Source organism: Capsella rubella, unplaced genomic scaffold, assembly GCF_000375325.1.
Source record: "Capsella rubella cultivar Monte Gargano unplaced genomic scaffold, Caprub1_0 scaffold_3, whole genome shotgun sequence".
In the NCBI taxonomy this organism is placed as follows: domain Eukaryota; kingdom Viridiplantae; phylum Streptophyta; class Magnoliopsida; order Brassicales; family Brassicaceae; genus Capsella; species Capsella rubella.
In genome coordinates this window covers 9483313-9503959 of record NW_006238921.1, presented here as the reverse complement: position 1 = coordinate 9503959, position 20647 = coordinate 9483313, and the positions used below count along the sequence as shown (strand labels likewise).

The 20647-nt window shown below is 35.6% G+C and overlaps 7 protein-coding genes across 9 annotated transcripts; 5 read left to right on the top strand and 2 right to left on the bottom strand.

Annotated features, from left to right (window-relative positions):
• Window positions 1–875: 875 nt before the first annotated feature.
• Window positions 876–1470, top strand: LOC17893643 (protein RALF-like 25). Its single transcript, XM_006300015.2, has one exon. It carries the CDS (start codon window positions 924–926, stop codon window positions 1149–1151), a length of 228 nt encoding a protein of 75 aa, XP_006300077.1. The 5' UTR covers window positions 876–923; the 3' UTR covers window positions 1152–1470.
• A 957-nt stretch (window positions 1471–2427) lies between these two features.
• LOC17891104 (ER lumen protein-retaining receptor) lies at window positions 2428–4296 on the top strand. Its single transcript, XM_006298190.2, has 6 exons — window positions 2428–2815; window positions 2968–3167; window positions 3250–3390; window positions 3745–3825; window positions 3912–4039; window positions 4147–4296. Exons 1-6 carry the CDS (start codon window positions 2587–2589, stop codon window positions 4184–4186), a joined length of 819 nt encoding a protein of 272 aa, XP_006298252.2. The 5' UTR covers window positions 2428–2586; the 3' UTR covers window positions 4187–4296.
• Window positions 4297–5381: 1085 nt separating this feature from the next.
• LOC17893743 (putative G3BP-like protein) lies at window positions 5382–8398 on the top strand. Of its 3 annotated transcripts, none has more exons than XM_023787050.1 (10): window positions 5382–5567; window positions 5881–5953; window positions 6051–6188; window positions 6352–6640; window positions 6759–7015; window positions 7131–7308; window positions 7401–7522; window positions 7607–7666; window positions 7754–7817; window positions 7894–8398. In XM_023787050.1, the coding sequence occupies exons 2-10, from the start codon at window positions 5900–5902 to the stop codon at window positions 8196–8198; spliced, it is 1467 nt and encodes a 488-aa protein (XP_023642818.1). In that variant the 5' UTR covers window positions 5382–5567; window positions 5881–5899; the 3' UTR covers window positions 8199–8398. The 3 variants fall into 3 exon arrangements, with proteins under 3 accessions (XP_023642818.1, XP_023642816.1, XP_023642817.1); XM_023787048.1 differs by having other exon boundaries at window positions 6753–7015; XM_023787049.1 differs by having other exon boundaries at window positions 5382–5570; window positions 5883–5953; window positions 6753–7015.
• A 63-nt stretch (window positions 8399–8461) lies between these two features.
• Window positions 8462–10604, bottom strand: LOC17890693 (galacturonosyltransferase 8). The gene is made up of 3 exons (XM_006297286.2): window positions 10372–10604; window positions 9026–10270; window positions 8462–8941 (listed from the first exon to the last, which is right to left on the bottom strand). Exons 1-3 carry the CDS (start codon window positions 10534–10536, stop codon window positions 8666–8668), a joined length of 1686 nt encoding a protein of 561 aa, XP_006297348.1. The 5' UTR covers window positions 10537–10604; the 3' UTR covers window positions 8462–8665.
• Window positions 10605–11460: 856 nt separating this feature from the next.
• On the bottom strand, window positions 11461–12934 carry LOC17892117. Its single transcript, XM_006297752.2, has one exon. The coding sequence runs from the start codon at window positions 12843–12845 to the stop codon at window positions 11625–11627; it is 1221 nt and encodes a 406-aa protein (XP_006297814.1). The 5' UTR covers window positions 12846–12934; the 3' UTR covers window positions 11461–11624.
• A 1812-nt stretch (window positions 12935–14746) lies between these two features.
• On the top strand, window positions 14747–16541 carry LOC17892060. The gene is made up of 4 exons (XM_006298565.2): window positions 14747–14905; window positions 15423–15530; window positions 15664–15768; window positions 16071–16541. The coding sequence occupies exons 1-4, from the start codon at window positions 14785–14787 to the stop codon at window positions 16310–16312; spliced, it is 576 nt and encodes a 191-aa protein (XP_006298627.1). The 5' UTR covers window positions 14747–14784; the 3' UTR covers window positions 16313–16541.
• Window positions 16542–18489: 1948 nt separating this feature from the next.
• Window positions 18490–20635, top strand: LOC17892624 (oleoyl-acyl carrier protein thioesterase 1, chloroplastic). The gene is made up of 7 exons (XM_006297922.2): window positions 18490–18953; window positions 19098–19231; window positions 19317–19430; window positions 19648–19743; window positions 19831–19918; window positions 20001–20069; window positions 20156–20635. Exons 1-7 carry the CDS (start codon window positions 18612–18614, stop codon window positions 20402–20404), a joined length of 1092 nt encoding a protein of 363 aa, XP_006297984.1. The 5' UTR covers window positions 18490–18611; the 3' UTR covers window positions 20405–20635.
• Window positions 20636–20647: the final 12 nt, after the last annotated feature.

The following is a 20647-nucleotide window of genomic DNA, read 5'->3' as shown; positions in this document are numbered from 1 at the left end:
TTGGTGAACATTCTTGGTTTTAGCTTAATTTAAAGACACACAAAAAAAAAAAAAAAAAATCCCATCTGTTTTAGCTGTTCTCTTTTGGGTAACATGTTTCATATTGTTCTCTTTTACTTATCTTGCTCTTCTTAAATAAAGCCGAATTCAGTAGTACAATTGTTTATTTCTACAAAATAACATTTATCTTTGAAAGTCAGTCTTTATAACATATTTTTTAGAACTTGTAAAGATACATATACAGTAAAACCTCTATAAATTGTTAATTTTGAGAGATTTTCCAAATTTGGAAAGTTTTTCAAAAAATATCTTTAAAAATAAGATTTAATCATGATAATTAGTATTTTATATAATCAGTTACAAAGAAAATAATAATTATTATGTCTTGAAAGAGAATGCTAACAATTTTTGATATACAATAGTAAAATATTAGAAATAAACTCTAACAAAAATTAATGTGTCTATATATACATATATTTGGAAAATTTTACCTAATTATTAATCTATAATATTGATGGGACCATATATTTACAAAAGATTTTCAAAAAACATATTATCTTATTATTTTATTAAAATGTGTGTAAAATTACATTGGTCTCAACTTGGGACCGGAAAATTTTATAAATTTATAAAGATTATTAATTTATCGAGTATTAGTTTATAAAGGTTTTACTGTAGGCCTCATGGCGAGAGAAAAAAGTGTACCGAAAAAGACTCATAAAACAATAGAGTCCCCAAAAATAAGCATCATCTCTATCCTTACCTTAGAATCAGATTTTGTTTTTTTTCAAATATAGATTAGCTAAAACTAGCATCTCCTCTAAGCTCTATATACACCCATATACACATCTCACTTTTTTCTTACGTTAAAACAAAGAAATCACCAACGAGAGGAATAACAAAAAGAAAGAACAACCAACAAAATGAAGACATATATGATAATCTTGTTGGTGATTTTAAGCATCTTGATTGCAGGAAGAGTTGAGGCTAACGAACGTAAGAAGAAATATCTTAATCCAGGTGTAATCAACCGATGCTTACGTCCTAATCCTCCACCAGAATGTCATCAAAATAAACATATACCTCGTACCCCGGCTAACAAATACAGACGTGGTTGCACCAAGATCAACCGATGTCGCCGAGACCCATAATAATGGATATCCTAAGCATGAGAGATCTAATGACATATTTTTCATGTAACATATGCTACCAAGCTTAAGTCATGTTATGCATGGTGTTGTATGTGTTGCCAAAAAAATTCACATGATTGATCTTCTTCAGTATTGGTGATGGTCACGGGGGTTTGAATTTGATAAATTCATGTCATCTAGTAACTATTTTTTTTACGAAGCCAAATAATAATCTGGTGTATAGAAAATATACATGATGGGTTCTATTCTTTTCAACCAAAATATGTATAATGGGCTCAACCATGTATAAATTCTTTTATACATGAAAAAAAAAAAAATTATTTATTATTGAGTCGAATATTTTAGTCCAATTACTCAAGAGCTTGCCTAGACTGGCTCTTAATGTTATGTGTATATATAGCCAGAGATTGAAACTTCTGTGATGATTCATAAGTTGAGATCTTTTACATGTAGACGACTCTAAAAATGGATTGCAAGAGTAGTTTGTGCTAGAGATGAATGGTAAAGCTAATAATAATAAGAGAAACAAGAGCAACCTATATATAGGCTATGATTGTTTTCGGATTTCTACTTCTTCTTCTAATTTAGAGATTAAATTTTAGTCTAGAACTTAATTACTTGCATTGAACTATAATTTCATTTAAAATTAAAATGATGTGTAACTAAACATTATGTTTCGAATTACACTATACATTATTTTAGACTGGAGTTTATCAAACCAAATCAAAATATAAATAGTATTATATGATTTCTTATATAATAATAAAAATATATATACTAAACCAAAAAAATCGCATCAAAACTAAACCGTAAATCAATAAGTTACTCAAAAACCAGTATTCGGATTTTTCTGGTTCAACCGTGAACCGGACAGTTTCCATATAGACATGTACACATGTTTAAGAATGTATATTACACAATTAGTTACATAATTATGTGTAATTTACACATTACACATGTATCTAAAACAATTAATTACACATTTAAGTAAAATCGATTTGTGTAATTCAATTAAAAATATAAAACAAACCTTTTTATTCTGGTCCACGGTTCCAGATTTTGGCTTCCCAAGTGATTGAAAAAATCTTACAAAACAGGCAAATAATAAAAATATAGTCAAAAGACATAACTTTATTTCCTAGTAAAAAGGCATTCAAATCCCAAGATTTGCATTGTAGATTTGTTACCAAAGAAACCATCATCACCCACATCAAGATTCATTGATCAGATCAATCATCATATATAAAAAAACCAAACACAATCGCCACGTCATCGACCGCATGCCCTCGTCGTGTCTCCGCTCACTCACCAAAACGTACCCTTTGGGCTTTCACGGACGTCGCATAAAAGCTCTGACACAAAAACAACACACAACAAACACAACAGAGAGACAGAGAGAGAGATCGGAGAGAGAGAGATTTGTGTAATAATAATCATGGGGAAGACAAGAGGTGTCTCCGCCGTGAACGTGGTTTTCGGGTGGTTAAGACAACAATCTAACAAGGTTAAGATAGCTTTAGGAGTTGTCATCTATTTGATCCTCGTCGTGTTTTTGAGATTCACCGTTAAGAATCACAATCACTTCTTCGTCGCCTCTGAGCTCATCCACGCCGCTGGAATCTTGATCCTCATCTACAAACTCACTCGCCAAAAGACTTGCTCCGGTAATAACTAATCTCTATCGTACGTACCATAAGAGTGTGACAAATGTTGTGGAACCTTATATAAGCTCTTGTTTGGCTAGTGAATTAACATTTATGTGTTGTTGAATCTTTATAAGCTTATGATATTGGTTTTGGCTGATAATGTTGATTAGGTCTTTCTTTAAAGTCTCAAGAAGTGACAGCAATATTTCTTGCTGTGAGATTGATATGTAGCATATACATGGAAGGTGATATCCATACAATACTCGATTTCGCCACTTTGGTTTCGACGCTATGGGTCATTTATATGATTCGGTACAAGCTGAAAGCATCTTATATAAAGACTCTAGACACTTGCCACAACTATTATGTGGTAATGCTCTGATTTAAAAGAATGTGACAGTCTTGTTTGTTATTAGAGGCTAATATGTTTCTCTCTTTTTTGTGCTAACCAGCTTGTACCATCGGCTATCCTTGCGTTGGTTATTAACCCGAGTACGAGTTATTCTTACATCCATCGTATCATGTGGGCTTTTTGCGTTTACACAGAGTCTGTCTCTGTTCTGCCTCAGCTTCGATTGATGCAAAATGCTCAGGTTAGATGCTTTTGACATGTATATTTTAGATTGTGTTTTGTCAATGTATAGTTAGCATTTTATCCAATTATAATGGTCTAGTTGCTGAGTATTTGTCACTTTGGTCAGTGAAATGGATCGAGTCACACTCACTTTTTCACTTCTATGTTGGCCAATGTAGACGTTTCAAAGTTTCTTGCAAGTCTCGAGATTAGTCTAGAGTTAGATCCAAAGCTTAGGCCAATGTAGACATGTTAAGTGGTAACAAATTCTGGATTTCTACAAGTCTCTCGGGATTAGTCTAGACTTAGGTCCAAAACTGATTTCATTATAAGAATATCAAGCTTATAACACATTCTTGAACAATCGTTTCAGATCATAGAGCCTTTCACTGCTCATTACGTGTTCGCGCTAGGAATCGCAAGATTCTTGGCATGTGCTCATTGGCTAATCCAGGTAAAGTTCTTTCTCCCTTGATTAAAATCATTAAGCTTCAATGATCAAGTTACTAGAGAGACTAATGTGGTCTGAAAAAAATGTAGGTCTTTGAGACTCGTGGACATTACCTATGGTTGATTGGAGCTGGTTACTTTTGGTTCCCGGTGGCTCTAATAGCCGAGCTCGTTCAAACCTTCATCCTTGCCGATTTCTGCTACTACTATGTCAAAAGGTAATCGATTAAATCGCGCATAAACTTTAAAATTCGTTTGTAACGATTTAGGAGACTTGGCAATGTTCTTGATATGAATCTTTATACTCTTTACAATATGTTTGCAGTGTAATGGAGGGTCAGCTTGTACTGAAGATGCCGGTTTAAATAGCTTTACAAATGAACAGATACATTTTGTCTTGTTTTTAATTTTTCAAAGTTATAAGCTACATTTAAAACCAAAGTAGATGCTCAAATAACAATCTTTCTTCCCTTAATTTCTAGCTATTTATTTAAGAATCTATATATATAATGGGAGAGTTCTCTCTCCCTCTAAAGCTGTCCACATCAACATTTTTTCTAATTTTTGTGTCAAGCCCTATAAATCATATAAACTCATATATTTTGTTCATCACTCTATTGTCATTTGGCCTGTTAATTTGTAATTTAAACCCCAACACTTTTACATTCAAATTGGGCTTTTGGCCTTTTCCATAACCCATGTTCATGCATAATGTGTTATATTTGTATCAACATATAATCATAAAGGATATCTACAATTAGGATCATGAGCTGGTTGTCGATGCCATTTACTCTTCTCGCAAATCTTTTCAAGTAATCTTTATTACCATGTAATAATATTAAAACATTTATTTGTCAAGAAAACACTATCACCAACAATATATATGTTGTATATCGTTTAAAAAATTTAGTTTAGTGTTTAATTATATAAATTTTATCTTTTAAAATTTGAATGATTATAGTTATGATCAAAGATTAATATGGATAGAAAATGTTTTAAATTAAAATCCCGCGCAGCGCGCGGATACACAATCTAGTCATTATAGTAGTAGAAGCTATAATAGAAGTTAATCAAGAAGTTACACCAAAATGGTCTTTTCTTTTAAAGCTATTTGAATTTGAACTATACTCACATTTTTGGAGAGTTAAGTCGAATATTAGTTGAGATTGTACAACGACGTTTTAACCACCAAATTAAAGATCTTTGACAACAAAATAATTTTTAAAAAGAAACTTAGGGGAAAAAAGTGAAAAATTATGCATTTATTTTTCTAAAATACAGTAAAACCTCTATATATTTTTAAAAATATTATTAATTCATCTATATATGTATTTGTCTTAGGATTAAAAATTTATATTTTTATCACCTGAAAATGTATTTTTTATGGAGTTCAATTTAAGAGATTTTTTTTTTTAATTTAACTAAAAATAGACAAAATTTATAAAGATGAAAATATCATAAATAAATCATGCGGATGAAGAAAGAAGTATTATCACATACGTACAAGTAGCCAAAGTACAAAAATACACATAAAACTCTACAAAAGGCACTTTTTTTTTTTGTTACAGCTTTTTTTTTTTTGTTCTCACGTCTCTCTCTCTCTCTCTCTCTCTCTCTCGTTTAGATTCAGCTGTAAAACCCTAGTGCCATAGCCAAAGCGAGCTTCCTCTGGTGAGAGAGAGAGCGAAGAAGAAGATCGTCGCTCCTTGCTTTCCGGTGAATCGTCAGTTTTTTTCTTCTTCTTCAAAGGTAAACTCTGTTTTTGTCTCTGCCTTCTTCGGAAACTTCTCCGAGCAGTGGCGTACTTCTCTACTCTGTTCTTTTACTTGATCGATTTGTTTCTAGACTGTTTTAGTGCTTAGATCGGTTCTTCGTAACTTAGATTTGTGCTTTGTTTCTTCGCATTTACACAATTGTAGCGAACTGATAGATAACTAAGATGCTGTGGATCTTAACTAAATTTTGTATCTAGATCAGAGATCTATCTTGTATTAAGTGAGATTGAGATTGAAGTGTAGCTACTGATTCATATAAGGTGGTGATTTGATATTTTGATTGCAGAGGGGAAAAAGTAGGCTATGGCGATGTTAGGTGCACAGCAAGTTCCAGCAGCAGCTTGTACTCCAGATATTGTATGATTTCAGTTTTTTAGCAGATGCATTTGTGTTGTTTTTATGAATACTTCAGTTACTTGAGTGTACATTGTTGTTTTTTGTGTGTGTTTTATAGGTTGGGAATGCATTTGTGCATCAGTATTATCACATATTGCATCAATCTCCTGAGCATGTTCACAGGTTTTACCAAGAGATTAGCAAGTTAGGCCGTCCTGAAGAGAATGGTGTAATGAGTATCACTTCTACATTGCAAGTGAGTATACTGTATTTGGTTCTTCTTTTGTATTCTTGAAGTTTGTTTAACTTATGAGATGAAAACCAAATGTGTTTTTGGAATAGTTGTGGAAACACTTATTCTTACCAAAGTTCTATTGAAGTTGTGCTGATTACAACGTATGCATATATATGATGAGCAGGCTATTGACAAGAAGATAATGGCACTTGGTTATGGTGTTATCAGTGCTGAGATAGCAACTGTGGACACACAAGAATCTTATGGTGGTGGTGTTCTTGTACTGGTGACTGGGTATTTGACGGGAAAAGACTGTGTCAGGAGGACGTTTAGTCAGACCTTCTTCCTTGCTCCACAAGAGAAAGGATACTTTGTCTTGAATGATATGTTACGGTACATTGATGAAGCCGCAATCCTTCATGCAAATCGGATTCCAGTGAACATCATTCAAACTCCTGTCAACACTTACCAGGGTGAGTTGAACCTAGTTTTTGTGTGTCGCCCCCTTCAAATCAATAAATTCTAAGTTGTTTTTTTATTACGAGACTATGATTTTTATGAGTGTTGTATATTCTTGTGCCTTAGATGCAGCTCCTGTGAAAGGCATTCCAAATGACCTTGTTCAGGAGAAATATACCCAAGAGAAACATGCTGTTAAGCAAATTGAGGTGTTTTCCAAGAGCATTAATGGGCCTGAAGTGTTCACTCCCTCTGAAGATGAACAAGTATCAGCTACAGAAGAAGCTCCTGCACCTGAAATAGTTCATGAAGCTTCTAATGAAGTGCAGAAGGGTGGAGAATCTGATCCTAGGACTGGCGAACTTCCAAAGAGATCCTATGCATCCATTGTAAGAAACATACATTTGGGTTGTATATTTTCCCCTATTGGTCAAGCTGATGTAAGGTTTGGCTTCTCCGCCCTCATGATTTGATGTCATTTGTGTTCTTTATCATGATATGTAGGTCAAGGTTATGAAAGAGAATGCTGCACCAATGTCTGCTTCGAGAACCCCAACAAAGGTGGAACCAAAGAAACAAGAAGACCAAGCCATCCACATCCCTCTACCAACGCCATTGTCTGAGAAATCAGATTCAGGAGCAAATGTAGCTGTAAATGAGAACGATCAAGATAATGAAAAAGGTAAATGCTTCTATCTGGCTCATGTTTTTTTTACTTCTCAATGGTAAGCTTGCTCAGCCTCAAATCTTTCTCATTTCTTGATTCTGTAACAGCTCTAGGGCCATCCATCTATCTTAAGGGCTTGCCTCTTGACGCAACACCAGCCTTGCTTGAAAATGAGTTTCAGAAATTTGGACTTATTAGGACCAATGGAATTCAAGTGAGAAGCCAGAAGGTAAAAGAGTCGATCTTTATAGTTTCTTAATAGCTCTAATAGTTAGTAAATGCAGAGTATTTATTCTTTGAGTATTGTGCACAGGGATTCTGTTTTGGTTTTGTTGAGTTTGAATCCGCAAGTTCCATGCAAAGCGCAATTGAGGTAAGAACCAACGGTATTACTTATGAACTTGTCAAGGCTATATGAATGTATACTAGGCTAACTAATTGTTATGGGATTCTCAAACAGGCATCACCTGTCATGCTCAATGGGCACAAAGTAGTTGTGGAGGAAAAGAGATCTACTGCAAGAGGCAAGTTTGCTTAAAACTTTGAGAAATGAACTCTTAGGGTCTGTAGACCTTTCTTTATCATTCGTTGTTGAAACAGGGAACTATAGAGGACGCTCGTCGTTTGGTGTAAACACAGGCTACAGAAACGAAGGAGGTAGGGGCCGTGGGAGCTTTGGAGGTGGAAGAGGGGGATATGGCCGGACTGACTTCAATAACGGATATGGTAATAACAACAGGGGAAACAACAGAGGAGGATATGGAAACCGAGCAAATGGTGACAATGGTGGGTTCCCAAGGTCCAATGGTAATAACGGACGTGTAAGACGTGGTGGCGGAGTTGATGCTAATAGAGCTACTAAACCCGTGATGGATGATGCTAATCGTGTGACTGTTACTGCGTAAATGTGCTTTTGAAACAAACAAAGCTCTATTGGTTTTAGAGAGTTTAGGCTTAGAGGTATGGCAACCAAAAAAAAAAAAAAACCACTATCATTCTCTTTTAACTGTGTCCCCCATTTTGTTAATTGGAGTCAGAATTTGAGAGCAAAGAGAGTTTCTGCTTCTCTATTATTTTTTACTGCTAATGAAAATCTCTTTCTTCATCTGACTAATTCTAAGTTTACTGATTCAGAAGATAAGATGTCAAACAAGCTCAAATAGCGTAATGATGCAACTTTATAATATATTTAAGCTTTGAGCCTTTGATATATAGGTTGCCATAGAATTACGACAGCTATGAACAAAATACAGTTTTTCTAAACCCCCAAAAATATATAAATAAACACACAAAGAAACTAAGTTAAAAACATCAAGTGAAGTAACAACATATGCTTTCAGACCTTTTGTTGGTAAGAGAAAAATTTCAGAGATCAGAGGCCGAAATTGCAAGCCTGAACAAACTCGAGGTCGTAGTCGACATGTTTGGTCCAAAGTGGTCGAAACTGGTTCATAGCTATGTCCAGCCACGGCTTCATGTTACCATTGAAGTGTACCACTGCGGCGTTGCGGATCTCATCCATGCTAATGCTCGGATTGTAACCAAGTCCAAGCACATGCCATGATTTGTCCAGCGGCTTTGTGGTCGAGTAAAACGTGATCAGTCCTGGTGGTAACGTTCCCAGTTTCCATAGAGCTCTGTTCTCGTTCTGCAATTCAAAAATAAACACAACAAGGTCAAAAAGACATCACCACACAAAGAAACACATTGTCAAACATATCAGAAAGGTTACCAGATTTTGCCAGTAGTGATATTCTTCTGTGCACTTCTCTCTTCGCCAAGCATCAAGGTCAAAGAAGTTCATTCCATATGCCCACGCACATGCTTTGGGATTAAACTTCTCTTTGATCAGAGGATGTGAGAAATTCATGTATTGAGCGTACCGATGAAACGACCCAAAACACGTCTCTACAGCTCCATTTACTTTCCCATCCATATCGATCTCCCACAGCCCCGTTAAATCCTTCTGCACAACCACATCATCGTCCAAAAACAGTATCCTGTGTAGCTTCGGGTACATCTCAGGTAAATAGAACCTCAAGTGATTCAATATAGACAAATACTTGGGATTCCTGAACTTCATGTTCGTGGTATCCTTTGTTGCATTCTCCAGCTTATTCTCGAAATAGAACTTCTGAAGATTAGCAGACTCCAATTGCTTCAACACAGGCACATAAGAAGAGTTCAAAAACGTATAGTCCTCAACAGCTTTAACTTCTACATGGGCTCCTTTATATTCCTTCAGTTTAAACATAACCTGCATAGCCCCAAGATTCATCTTATCAGTCACGACATGAAAGACATGCTTCCACGGCTCCTTAGCGTTCTTCACAGCAGAGTTCACAACCACTGACGCCGCAATCACATTATCCGAAAATATAGCATAATGGTAAAGACTCGGATCCTCGAGCTCCGACGGTCTAGGTTTCCCTTCATCCGTATACTTCTCAGGATGAGCAATCCTCTCTTCCATCAGCCTCATCGCAAGACAATGCAAACCCTTTGGTATCGATTTCGCAGCAATCAAACTCGAAAACGCACCTTGCTTCTTAGCATTAGTTAACTGTTCATTAACAGCGAAAATCGTATCTTTCAGCTTCTGGATCTTCAACTGATTATCAAAAGACTCTTTCGCTTCAGCAATCACTTGCCGAGTCATTTTAATCCGTTCCTTAACTTCTTTCTCAAACTGCCTAAGCACAGATTCTTCAATCGAAGTTCCATCAGAATCATACAAAGCTCGATACGTCGGCTTATTAATCAGATCCGTATAGTTCCTCGAAAGATCAGCAAAGATCCTAACAAGCTTCGAATTCTCAAGCTTAAGCTTCCTCGCGTAAGACGCATAAGCTAACGCTAATGACCGATGATCATCAGCTTGTTTCCGGATCTGAATCAATCGTGGCCTAAGCGGATCCGATTTGATATCCAATATGGATCTCCTCATAGATCCGACTCCATTAGAGTACTCGACACCCTAAAACTCCACAAAAAATCCGAAAAAATCAAAAACACAATTCAATAGCATTCTCAAATCCAGCTTTGAATACGAATTGCTCGGGGAAAGATCTAACTTACGGGAAGGAGAAGATCAGGTGAATCGTGAGATTCCGAAGCGGAGAAGAAGGAGAGAGTGAAGAAGAGGAAGAGTGCGACAGTGACGGTGAAAGCAGTGAGTGTGATTCTGACACCGTTAATGGCCGGAGATCCGCCGCCGCGTAAGAGTCGGTGGTGATTAGCCATTGGGGAGGGGGACGAGAGCGATCTTCTTCTTCACAGTTTCATTCAATTTTTCAATAATAGCTATTAATGGAGTGTGGCTCTCACTAATCGTGTACGCGGCCAAACTCATCATCCCCAAAAAAATAAAATGTCGGTAGTAAAACAATTATTTTCAGCTTTTAAAAATATATTTATTTGAAGTGTAATAATCATACTTAATTTTAGTATATAGTTTGACTTATATTTAATTTTTGTAGTAATTTTGAGTTATATTAAAATTTTATATCAGATCTGAGATTCAATCTGTGTTTAAGTACTTAACGAAATGGGAACATGAGTGAGTATAATAATCTACTTTTGGACTTTAACATTGCCGAATTCAGACTATGCAACTGTAGATTATCATTTATAAAATGCTATAATATTTTTATGTTAATAAAATGAATGTTGGGATTAACCTAAAACCGAACCGAATCAAACAAAATTTTTGACTTTTGGGTCGGTTTCGGTTCTCTCGGCCGAACCGATTCGCAAGATTTTTAATTTCGGTTCAGTTGCTCGAGAATCTAATCGATTTTTAAGGTCGAACTGATTTGCTTTTCGAGTAACTGTTTTTTTCAAAATTAACCGGATTAACAAAAAATAGACTGTTTCACTGATACACGAGTTGAACGATACCAAATTAACTTTTTAGCCAACAAAAACCAAAATAACGGGAATTATTTTTTTAAAAAAATGGTTAATTTCAGTTTTGAAATTTAAAATCTAAAATTTAAATTAATCGAGAATCGAACTGAAATTTATTATGGTTAATTTTGGCATCCCGCTATTTTTGGTTAACCCTTAATCAAACTAACCGAACCGAACCCATGGGAAGAAGCAAAGTCTGCCTTTATTGAATGATAATGAAATATACAACAAAGTTTTACAGTTTGACAAAAACTATTACATATTTTAGTTTCATTTACCCTTAATTAACTTGTGCATACAGAAAAAGTTCCTCAAAACTATGGAAATTACAAAAGCATAACTAAATCTAGACATCTAGTTGCTTATATATATTTATAGATTCGAAATTATTTAACACAAAGTTTTTATTCATATCCTTTTTAAGCTTTCTTGGAATGCTTATTAGCATTGTAGAAACGTCCAATGCCTTTGAAAGCCTTGGATAGTTTGAGAAGGTTAGGTCTCGCAATTCCCAAATGCATCTTCCCTGTTGAGAACTTCAAAGCCTGTAAGCAACAAAGTTGCTGATGATCAACCACATCATCATCTTCCTCCTCTACTATTACTTCCTTATGATCTATACTCTTTGTCTTCATCATCATCGACTTTGTCTTCTTCTTGAGCTTCTTCTTCTTATCTTCTTCCTTCTTCTCTGTTTGTGTCTCGTAAGTCTCCCAAAGCTGATCCATGCCTTGTCCAACGTCAGCATTGTGTCGTTCTTCGAAGAGCTTGCAAGCTAATGTTCTTCTCCATTCTTTCTCTTTCCTCATTGATCCAAAGCTTTGGAGAGAAACATTGTCTTCTTCTTCATCTTCTTCTTCTTCCTTCTTCTTAGTCACTTTGTCTCTCTTCCCTTCTCCGAGAAAATCGCTTAGTTTTGGGAGATCATTGCTTTCATCATTACTATCTCCGACAAGGTCAACTTTTTGAACTTTGGATTCTTCTTTTGTCGGCTCTTCTCCCTTATCGAGGACAGCTTCACTTTTGGTTTTGACTTTATGTTCTTCTTCTTCTTCCTGTTCACATTTCTTGGTTTCCACTTCTTTCTCCAAATCAATCAGATCCTCAAACTTCAACGGTTTGATCTCAGCTGGCTCCTCATCGGTCAAAGCTTCGGACACCTTGCTCTCATGGCTACAGAATTTGTCAACAAACATCAATTCATCCGGACATATCTCATTCTCGGACGCAAGTTCCATAGAGCAAGCCTCAACGACCAGCTTATACGCTTCCAACACTTCCAAGGACCTAAAACCCTCATCGTTAACCTCAAACTTGTGTTCCAAGACACTTCCAAGCTTACAAAAAAAGGAGAAAAGGAAGCTTGGTTGTGTTTCTAATGATTCAGAATCAGGACAAGTACTGTGCAAAGTACTCAATAAGGCAAGAAGCAAGAGTGTGGTGGTAACAAAAAGTGGTGAAAGAAAAGAGAGAATCTTGAAGATGTAAGGTGAAAAGAAGAGCAAGTAAGAGAAATAGAAAGGGTGTGAGAAGATGAATGAGCAAAAGAGATGTAAGTCAGAGAGGAGAAGAGAAGAGAAACCAATCTTCTTCCTATTTGGAGTCTCTTCTGAAGATGATGACAAGGCTAACTCACACATGTTTGCAGAGCAAACAAAACCTTGGTGATTAGTGAAGGGATGATGTCAATGGCGACAAAGAAGGTTAAGAAAGAACTAGCCAAGTTTTTTTTTTTCTTTTGCTTTGGTATGTGAAGAGTGGTGTGACTATAAGAAAGAGATATGAGAGAGATATAAACGACAAGAGAAAGCAACTTTTGAAAGTTACCTTTCTTTTCACCTCTTTGGCCATTTCAATAACCACCACCATTGCCTTTTTCTTTTGCTCGGTGCCTCGGTCTATAATGTTCCCTGACCTTGACAAAAAAGGATTCATCAAGAACAATTACAACACTTTCAATGATTCTGAATTGTGATAATTAAGTCCTATGAACAAAGTTTTGAACATGTTTATCTCCTGATATCTCTAATCTTGAGTTTAACTGATAATGTAACAAAACTGTCCTAATTCAATGTTATGAGTGTACTAACAACGTTCAATTATCTTTATCCTTAAACACCTTCAATCACGGAGATGGTTAGTTCATACTAATAACTCGAAGCAAAGAGAGTAGTAGTAGTAGTACTCTTAGTGGTTGCATATGGGAAAAAAAACATAATGGGTACTCAAGTGCAGATCATTATTAGTTCTTTTCTCTCTTTACTTTTTCTTTTCTACTTCTTCTAAATGGACCCATGATGGATTTCTTCTTTTTCAATCTCTTTTGTCCTTAAAAACTCACTTTTTACTAGCCGAGAGGTATCTTGAGAAGACTTGGTTCCAACTTTTCTTGTTCTCTCTCCAATTATCCACTGGGATCACAATTTAGTAAAAGCAAATTGGTTAGAGAGAGAGTAAGTGAGTGAGTAAAACTGAAGCAATATTGGAGTTTCTCATGGTCTCATTGAGACAGTACTACATAGTGAAAAGACTCTTGTTTTTTAGTTTTCAACGAATCTACCAACATATGTAATAGCCTGTATTATGTAAAATATTATATTGCAAGCAATCATTAGCATTTTAATGGTCTTTAGATAGAAATCACGCAAATGTCCGAGTTTCGCGGTTTTGAATTGGTATTTTTTCCGAGTTTTTGTCTATTGAATTTGTTCTTATACTTCCTTAGTTCCTTTGTTGTTTGTGTATAGTTGTAGTATTTGTTGTTGTCTTTAGCTTTTGGTCTTTTTGCTATTCGTAGTTCTAAGCAATTTCTGTAAAAGAATTACTAAAGTTGTATAAATACTTAACACTAATATATATAAAAGGCATATATATGTTAGAATTGTTCTACACCATTCTACATTCATATAACAATTTCAGAGGACAAAATATATTGGCTGCGACAAATCCTAGAGGTGCATGAAGAACTATTTCTACGCATTTCCTTGAAATCGGATTAGCCTCGAAGAAAAATCAAGTATCGAGTTGAAAAAAATCTAAACGAAGCAGAATCAATCCAACATCGATGTAACCCCCGATATAGTGTAGTAAAATTTGTGCTTAAGCTTGTGGATCATGAAAGAAGAGAGAGCCTAGTGACTGTTTCAGTCTCCGAGTGTCACATTACAAAACACGATTTTTAGTATGTAATGTACATGATTCTTACATATAAGCGACGAAAAAAAAGATGAAGAGTGTGAGTTTTTGTGCATAGATAGAAAAAGCTCACACAAAACTGTAGATTTAACTAACAGTTGATCTTAATAGCTTGTAAACACAATTTGAAGTCTTGATCCTTCTTTCAAAGAATCAAAAGGTCTAATGAGCCAAACAAAGAAAAAATATGAAGGACCAAATTCTATATATAAAACATCGTTGGGATAAAAATGAAATTAAAGCATCTTTTAGGGTCGTTCCTTAATTACGTAAGAGTTATGACCGGGTTTGGGTTTAGGGTTCAATCTCGGGTTTAGATCAACCCGAATCGAATCCCAGACACCTTATTGAAATTGGAGTCTCCTCAGTTCCGTGACGTCAAAAATGGCGTCGGGTGATCGGAAATCCCCAGAGAAAACGACTCAGCCGTTGTCACCACCGACGCCGATCGAGCAGAAAAATGGAACTCCGACGAAGCGTGTGTTGGTCACTTCCCTTTTAGCAGGTTTCGCATTACAATCACTGCTTCTTCGTCTTTCTCTGGGTTCATTGTTACATTTTGTTCGAACGAATAGGCCAAGACTAGGGTTTATGAGTACACCTTTAAGAAGACGCAATTTTTGGTTTTGGTTACACGAATCGTCGGGAAAAGTACCAAATTTTTTTATGTTTCCATAAGTAAAAAATTACTTGAAGTTCGCTTTATTGGCATTACAGTCTCAGATTTGGAACAAGCTTGTGGTGAACTGAGGAATCTATCAATTTTATTGCTTATGAAGATCATAGCTTAAGTTGATGTTCAAGTATGTTGATTTTTTTGTGTAAGTAGAACTTACTAGATTGTGGTTGTTTTATCAGTTACTTGAAGTTTGATTCCTGGGTTTTACAGTTCTATTCATTAGAAGAAGTTGTTACTGAGATTTGTGGTGTATAGAGAGTTCACTGGTTTGATGACCAGAGCCTTTTGGGTTGCTTAGTTATTGCGTTGTCTGAGAAAAGATGTTCATTGTGTACTTGTGCAGGTGTTATTGGAGGAGGAGTTGGTTTAGTGTCCAAACACCGGAAAGCTCATCCCAATATTCCTACTGTTTACGCTACTAATTGTGCTATTGTCGCCGGTTGCTATTGCGGTACCTTATTTTCTTCTTGTGTTCTTTTCCATTTGTGTTCTCAATGTGTTTCTATTTTCTCTAAGAAGTGGACTGTCATGATGCCATGTGACCTGAACATTGCTTGATTGTTGCAATTTTTTGGTTTTGGTAGGAGCTCGTGAATTTGTGAGAATAACTCGAAGAACAGAGCATGATGATTTGATGAACTCAGCTATTGGAGGACTTTTCAGTGGTGCATTGCTTGGACGACTTCAAGGTTTGTGATCATGAATATGTTTAGGCAGTAGCTAATTAACTGTGTCTTCCTCACTTTTTCTCCAATCTTAATGAAAATCCATATCCCTGAAGATTTGGCTGCGTTGATAGTCTCAACTAGTCTGACCATGAGAGTGCTATTTGCTGTTACAATAAGGATCACAACATAGTAACTCTTTACCCTTTAGGTTGTTAAGCCCGGAACTGACATGCTTTTTATGATCGTCCCCTCTCCTCGCTAATTGTTAGTCTCAAAGACTCTCTTAACCCTTAATCTTATTCCCCTATGTCCGATGTTTACAGGAGGTCCTCAGGGTGCAATTCGCTACTCACTAGTTTTTGCAGCTGTGGGCACAGCATTTGATTATGCTACCCTAAAAGCAAAACCAATGTTAGAGAGCTACCGTAACATGGAGTCATTCAAGTTACCTGAATGGTCTCCTATTAAAATCCTCGACGAAGAAGCTTTAGCAAAGAAGAAAGCTCAAGAAGAGAAAATATTCCCGGAAAGAGTCCTTGGCAAATTGAACAAGGAACAGTCTTGACCAACTTAGATTACTTATTTCTTTTGCCCCCATAATATTTCTGAAGTTGGGATTTTTGTTTGTGGGTTTGCTGTTTCGTGAAAGTAATTCCAAACCTTTTAGATGAGACTTGAGGAAGATTTTTTTTGTTTTGTTTTGAGTTTCCTCAGAAAACCTCTTAGTTGTATTCTGACCTACCAATAAGCGTATAGAGATATATTTCATGGTTGCTTATGGGCATACCTACAAATTCGAATAATTTGTATATTAGAAGACTCTTTGGCATACCATTGTAGAATTGATATACCTTTGACAAATTCATGTAAATGTAGTTAAGTATTGGAAATGCTTATGCTAAGTATTGGAAATGCTTAAGCTTGAAACTGTTGAGAAATATGAATTATTTAGGTGTTTTCTTTATCTTATACAACCTAAGTTTCTGACTTTTAGCTCTGATTATGACACAGCTATATAAAACTACTAACTCCAAATTTATGGTCAAATATTTGGCTATTATAATGCTTCTTACAACTATATTAAATTTTCCTTTGATTACATCGACGATAGGGGTTAAATCTGACTAATTCGATGGATAAATCTACCTATCGCTACAGAGATCCATTATGTTAAAAAAATGCAAGTCGAAATACGAGATTATAGATTATCATCAAGTTTTACACTACCACAAATTGGTTGAAATTAAAATACTGTAGATGTAAACTATCGATTTAGAGAGATATAAGTCAATAAATATTTTGTTAAAAACATTGAGAGGAGTGTATTCAAAATGGAATATTAAGAGATTTGAGTTTTATTGAGTTTTTAAATGATTTGATGATTTTAGAGAAGTTAATATGATTTTTGTAAAATCCTTTCAGATCTCACCAAAAATCATGGGATTTGGATTTCTGTATTTTTAACTAAGGCTCCTACTGGTAACATATTGAGGAATAAAAAGAACGAAAATGAACAAGAAAAAAAAAGGAACATAAGAAAAAAAAAGGAACGAAAAAAAGGAATTGACGCAGGAAAAAATAGAAAAAATGATATGGTAAATGGTAACCAAAAACAGAACAAACTATAAAACAAATAAAAAAACGTATTTAAAAAAAAACAAGCATCATATTCGATGAACACTCAATATAAAAAAATTATGATAATAATTAAAACAAAAATTATAGAAAGATTAGTTTAAATTTTATATAAGATATGAACGAATTGTTCAAACATTAGTTGTACTTATCCAAAGAACCTAAGAGAGTTTGACGTTATCACATGAGAATAATAGTTGCATTGGTTTTATACGTTATCAACAACTTTTGCATGATTTTGTTATTTTTTTTTTTTTTTGTTATCCTATTTGTTCCACATCAAATTTGAAGAGAAACAATTTTCTTCTATGATTCCTCAATAAAAAGGAACGTATAAGAATAGTGTGGGGTACATGTGTCAAAATTTGGAATATATATTACTGCTAAATGGTAAACAAAATGAGGAACAAGGAGGAATAACTTATTCCTTTTCATAAATTGGTCACCAGTTAGACCATAAGAAAATCCTCTGAAATCCTTCAAAAGCATTAATAGCCAAATCCACAAATTATTTTCAATAACAGTAGATTTTGAAATCATTAGTTCAATAACAGTGCATTTCATGAGACTTTTTAAATCTAGAATTTATACTTTGAATACACTCTTTTAGATTGTGATCATTGATTAGATTCTATCTAGTATGATGTCATATTTTTCCATTATAATCTTTAATAACACTTGCGAGTTGCAATTTACGGGTTTCTAGACTATAATTATTATTTTAAAAATCGTGTGATATTTGGTTGAATCGTCCGACATAGTTGGTGTATAGTGGTTTAGAAGTAGATATACTAAAATGTGAATTTGTTACGAATAAACTTATTTTTAGTGATGCGTAATAGAATGAGCAAATAGATCAAAACAAATCTCAACAACAAAAACAACACATGTGGACAAGAAAAAGTCTTCAAAACAAATTCACAAAAATTCATCAAGTCACGTGATTAAACAGAGAGAGACACGTGCTTTGGCTATTTCACAAACAGAAGCCAGGGCTTGTCTTTGACAATTGTCCAACAATGGCATCGAATGGCAAAACCGTAATTTCAGACACCACCAAGTGGCAAATTTAAAAGTCTCGCCTTTTCATTGTTTTGTCTTTCTTCTTCTTCACCTTCACCTCGGACCCATCGGAGAGATTCACATTCACAGTGTTTCCAAATTGAAAAAACCGAACCTTCTCGTTCTCCTTCTCTGTTTCCATTTTTTTTTTTCAATTACCAGAAAAAATGATGAAGCTTTCGTGTAATGTGACTGATTCCAAGTTACAGAGAAGCTTATTCTCTTTCTCGCATTCTCATCGATCTGATCCGGTGAATTTCATCCGACGGGGGATTGTATCGTGTTCTCAGATGAAGAAGACGGGTTTGGATCCTTTGCGAGCGGTTGTGTCTGCTGATCAAGGAAGTGTGATTCGAGCTGAACAAGGTTTGGGTACTCTCGCGGATCAGCTCCGATTAGGTAGTTTGACTGAGGATGGTTTATCGTATAAGGAGAAGTTTGTTGTTAGATCTTACGAAGTTGGTAGTAACAAAACAGCCACAATTGAAACCATCGCTAATCTCTTACAGGTCAGATTTGGTGTCTTTTGTTAATCATCTTCAATGATTGGTTTTGATTGTTGTCTTGTTGAAATGTCACGCACATGTTAAAGCAATTTGCTTTTTTTTTTGTTATAAAGTATGAATCTTTTTGTTGGTTGTGGGAAATTGTAGGAGGTGGGATGTAATCATGCACAAAGTGTTGGCTTTTCGACTGATGGGTTTGCTACAACGCCTACTATGAGGAAATTGCATCTCATTTGGGTTACTGCAAGGATGCATATTGAGATCTACAAGTACCCTGCTTGGTATTTTGCTTTGTTTCTCTTTCTATCTGGTTGCATGTTGACTATTAGTGAGCAGGATTTTGAATCTTTTGTTTGGTTGATACAGGGGTGATGTGGTTGAGATAGAGACATGGTGTCAGAGTGAAGGAAGGATTGGCACAAGGCGTGATTGGATTCTTAAGGATTGTGCAACTGGTGAAGTCACTGGCCGTGCTACAAGGTAGGATAAAAATTTTGGACTGTTGAAAGAGTATAGAATCGTGTGTCTAGATGTTCAGTGTTGCTTACTGTATTGGTTAGGGACCCTATGTTCAATATTTTTGCCATGGACATGTACTAGACATGGATATTGGAGTTACATGTTTTATGTTTGATATAGATTTCTTTAACTTGGATTTTATGTGATTTGTTGTGTGACATATGTGTTATGGTCTCAGCAAGTGGGTGATGATGAACCAAGACACAAGACGGCTTCAGAAAGTTTCTGATGATGTTCGGGACGAGTACTTGGTCTTCTGTCCTCAAGAGCCCAGGTAGAGGACACTTTAGTACCAGGGCAAAGCTTGCTGGTTAATATCCCATGAATGAATGCTAACTATTTTTTTGTATGTAACTTATAGATTAGCATTTCCGGAAGAGAATAACAAAAGCTTGAAGAAGATCCCGAAACTGGAGGATCCGGCTCAGTATTCAATGATTGGGCTTAAGGTACAAACAATAGTGATATAGGACTCTTTTTCGAACTTTAAGCTTCAGAGTTCCTTAAGGCTTTGTGATCATGTTTTTGCAGCCTAGACGCGCTGATCTCGACATGAACCAGCATGTCAATAATGTGACCTATATTGGATGGGTTCTTGAGGTAAGTATAAAGGTTTACGAGAAAAACTCAATGTGTTTAAATGAGAACTTTAGTAACCATATGATCTTGTTTCTTGGTAATGGCAGAGCATACCGCAAGAAATTGTAGACACGCACGAGCTTCAGGTCATAACTTTGGATTACAGAAGAGAATGTCAACAAGATGATGTGGTGGATTCACTCACCACCTCGGAAATTGGTGAAACCAATGGCTCTGCTACGTCTGGCACACAGGGCCACAACGATAGCCAGTTCTTGCACCTCCTGAGGTTGTCTGGAGATGGTCAGGAGATCAACCGTGGGACAACCCTGTGGAAAAAGAAGCCGTCAAGATAAGAAATAGACAATCTCTTAGGCCATTTTGTTCTCAAGTTTCCATCATCTCAATGAGTATTTTCGCTTCACGAGTCAGAGCAGGTCTCATCTTTTTCTCTTTCAAATTTGGGTTAGACTAGAAAGAACTGGATTGTTGGAGTAATCTTTGTTGAACTTAATCATGTTTGTTCATGTTTTTTGTACAAATTTTGGGGATTTAGCCAAACCCATATCGTCTTTGGTCTTTGTCTTGTGCCTGCGTGT

Excerpts from the sequence above, each read along its gene's own strand:
- LOC17893643 (XM_006300015.2), top strand. The coding sequence starts at position 924 with ATGAAGACATATATGATAATCTTGTTGGTGATTTTAAGCATCTTGATT.
- LOC17891104 (XM_006298190.2), top strand. The coding sequence starts at position 2,587 with ATGGGGAAGACAAGAGGTGTCTCCGCCGTGAACGTGGTTTTCGGGTGG. Across the intron at positions 3,391-3,744 it reads GATTGATGCAAAATGCTCAG|ATCATAGAGCCTTTCACTGC; the intron begins GTTAGATGCTTT and ends CAATCGTTTCAG. Across the intron at positions 3,826-3,911 it reads GTGCTCATTGGCTAATCCAG|GTCTTTGAGACTCGTGGACA; the intron begins GTAAAGTTCTTT and ends AAAAAAATGTAG.
- LOC17893743 (XM_023787048.1), top strand. The coding sequence starts at position 5,900 with ATGGCGATGTTAGGTGCACAGCAAGTTCCAGCAGCAGCTTGTACTCCA. Across the intron at positions 6,189-6,351 it reads GTATCACTTCTACATTGCAA|GCTATTGACAAGAAGATAAT; the intron begins GTGAGTATACTG and ends TATGATGAGCAG. Across the intron at positions 6,641-6,752 it reads TCCTGTCAACACTTACCAGG|ATGCAGCTCCTGTGAAAGGC; the intron begins GTGAGTTGAACC and ends CTTGTGCCTTAG.
- LOC17890693 (XM_006297286.2), bottom strand. The coding sequence starts at position 10,536 with ATGGCTAATCACCACCGACTCTTACGCGGCGGCGGATCTCCGGCCATT. Across the intron at positions 10,271-10,371 it reads CACCTGATCTTCTCCTTCCC|GGTGTCGAGTACTCTAATGG; the intron begins GTAAGTTAGATC and ends GTGGAGTTTTAG. Across the intron at positions 8,942-9,025 it reads ATCACTACTGGCAAAATCTG|AACGAGAACAGAGCTCTATG; the intron begins GTAACCTTTCTG and ends TTTGAATTGCAG.
- LOC17892117 (XM_006297752.2), bottom strand. The coding sequence starts at position 12,845 with ATGTGTGAGTTAGCCTTGTCATCATCTTCAGAAGAGACTCCAAATAGG.
- LOC17892060 (XM_006298565.2), top strand. The coding sequence starts at position 14,785 with ATGGCGTCGGGTGATCGGAAATCCCCAGAGAAAACGACTCAGCCGTTG. Across the intron at positions 15,531-15,663 it reads TGTCGCCGGTTGCTATTGCG|GAGCTCGTGAATTTGTGAGA; the intron begins GTACCTTATTTT and ends TGGTTTTGGTAG. Across the intron at positions 15,769-16,070 it reads ATTGCTTGGACGACTTCAAG|GAGGTCCTCAGGGTGCAATT; the intron begins GTTTGTGATCAT and ends CGATGTTTACAG.
- LOC17892624 (XM_006297922.2), top strand. The coding sequence starts at position 18,612 with ATGATGAAGCTTTCGTGTAATGTGACTGATTCCAAGTTACAGAGAAGC. Across the intron at positions 18,954-19,097 it reads CCATCGCTAATCTCTTACAG|GAGGTGGGATGTAATCATGC; the intron begins GTCAGATTTGGT and ends GGGAAATTGTAG. Across the intron at positions 19,744-19,830 it reads TTCTGTCCTCAAGAGCCCAG|ATTAGCATTTCCGGAAGAGA; the intron begins GTAGAGGACACT and ends TGTAACTTATAG.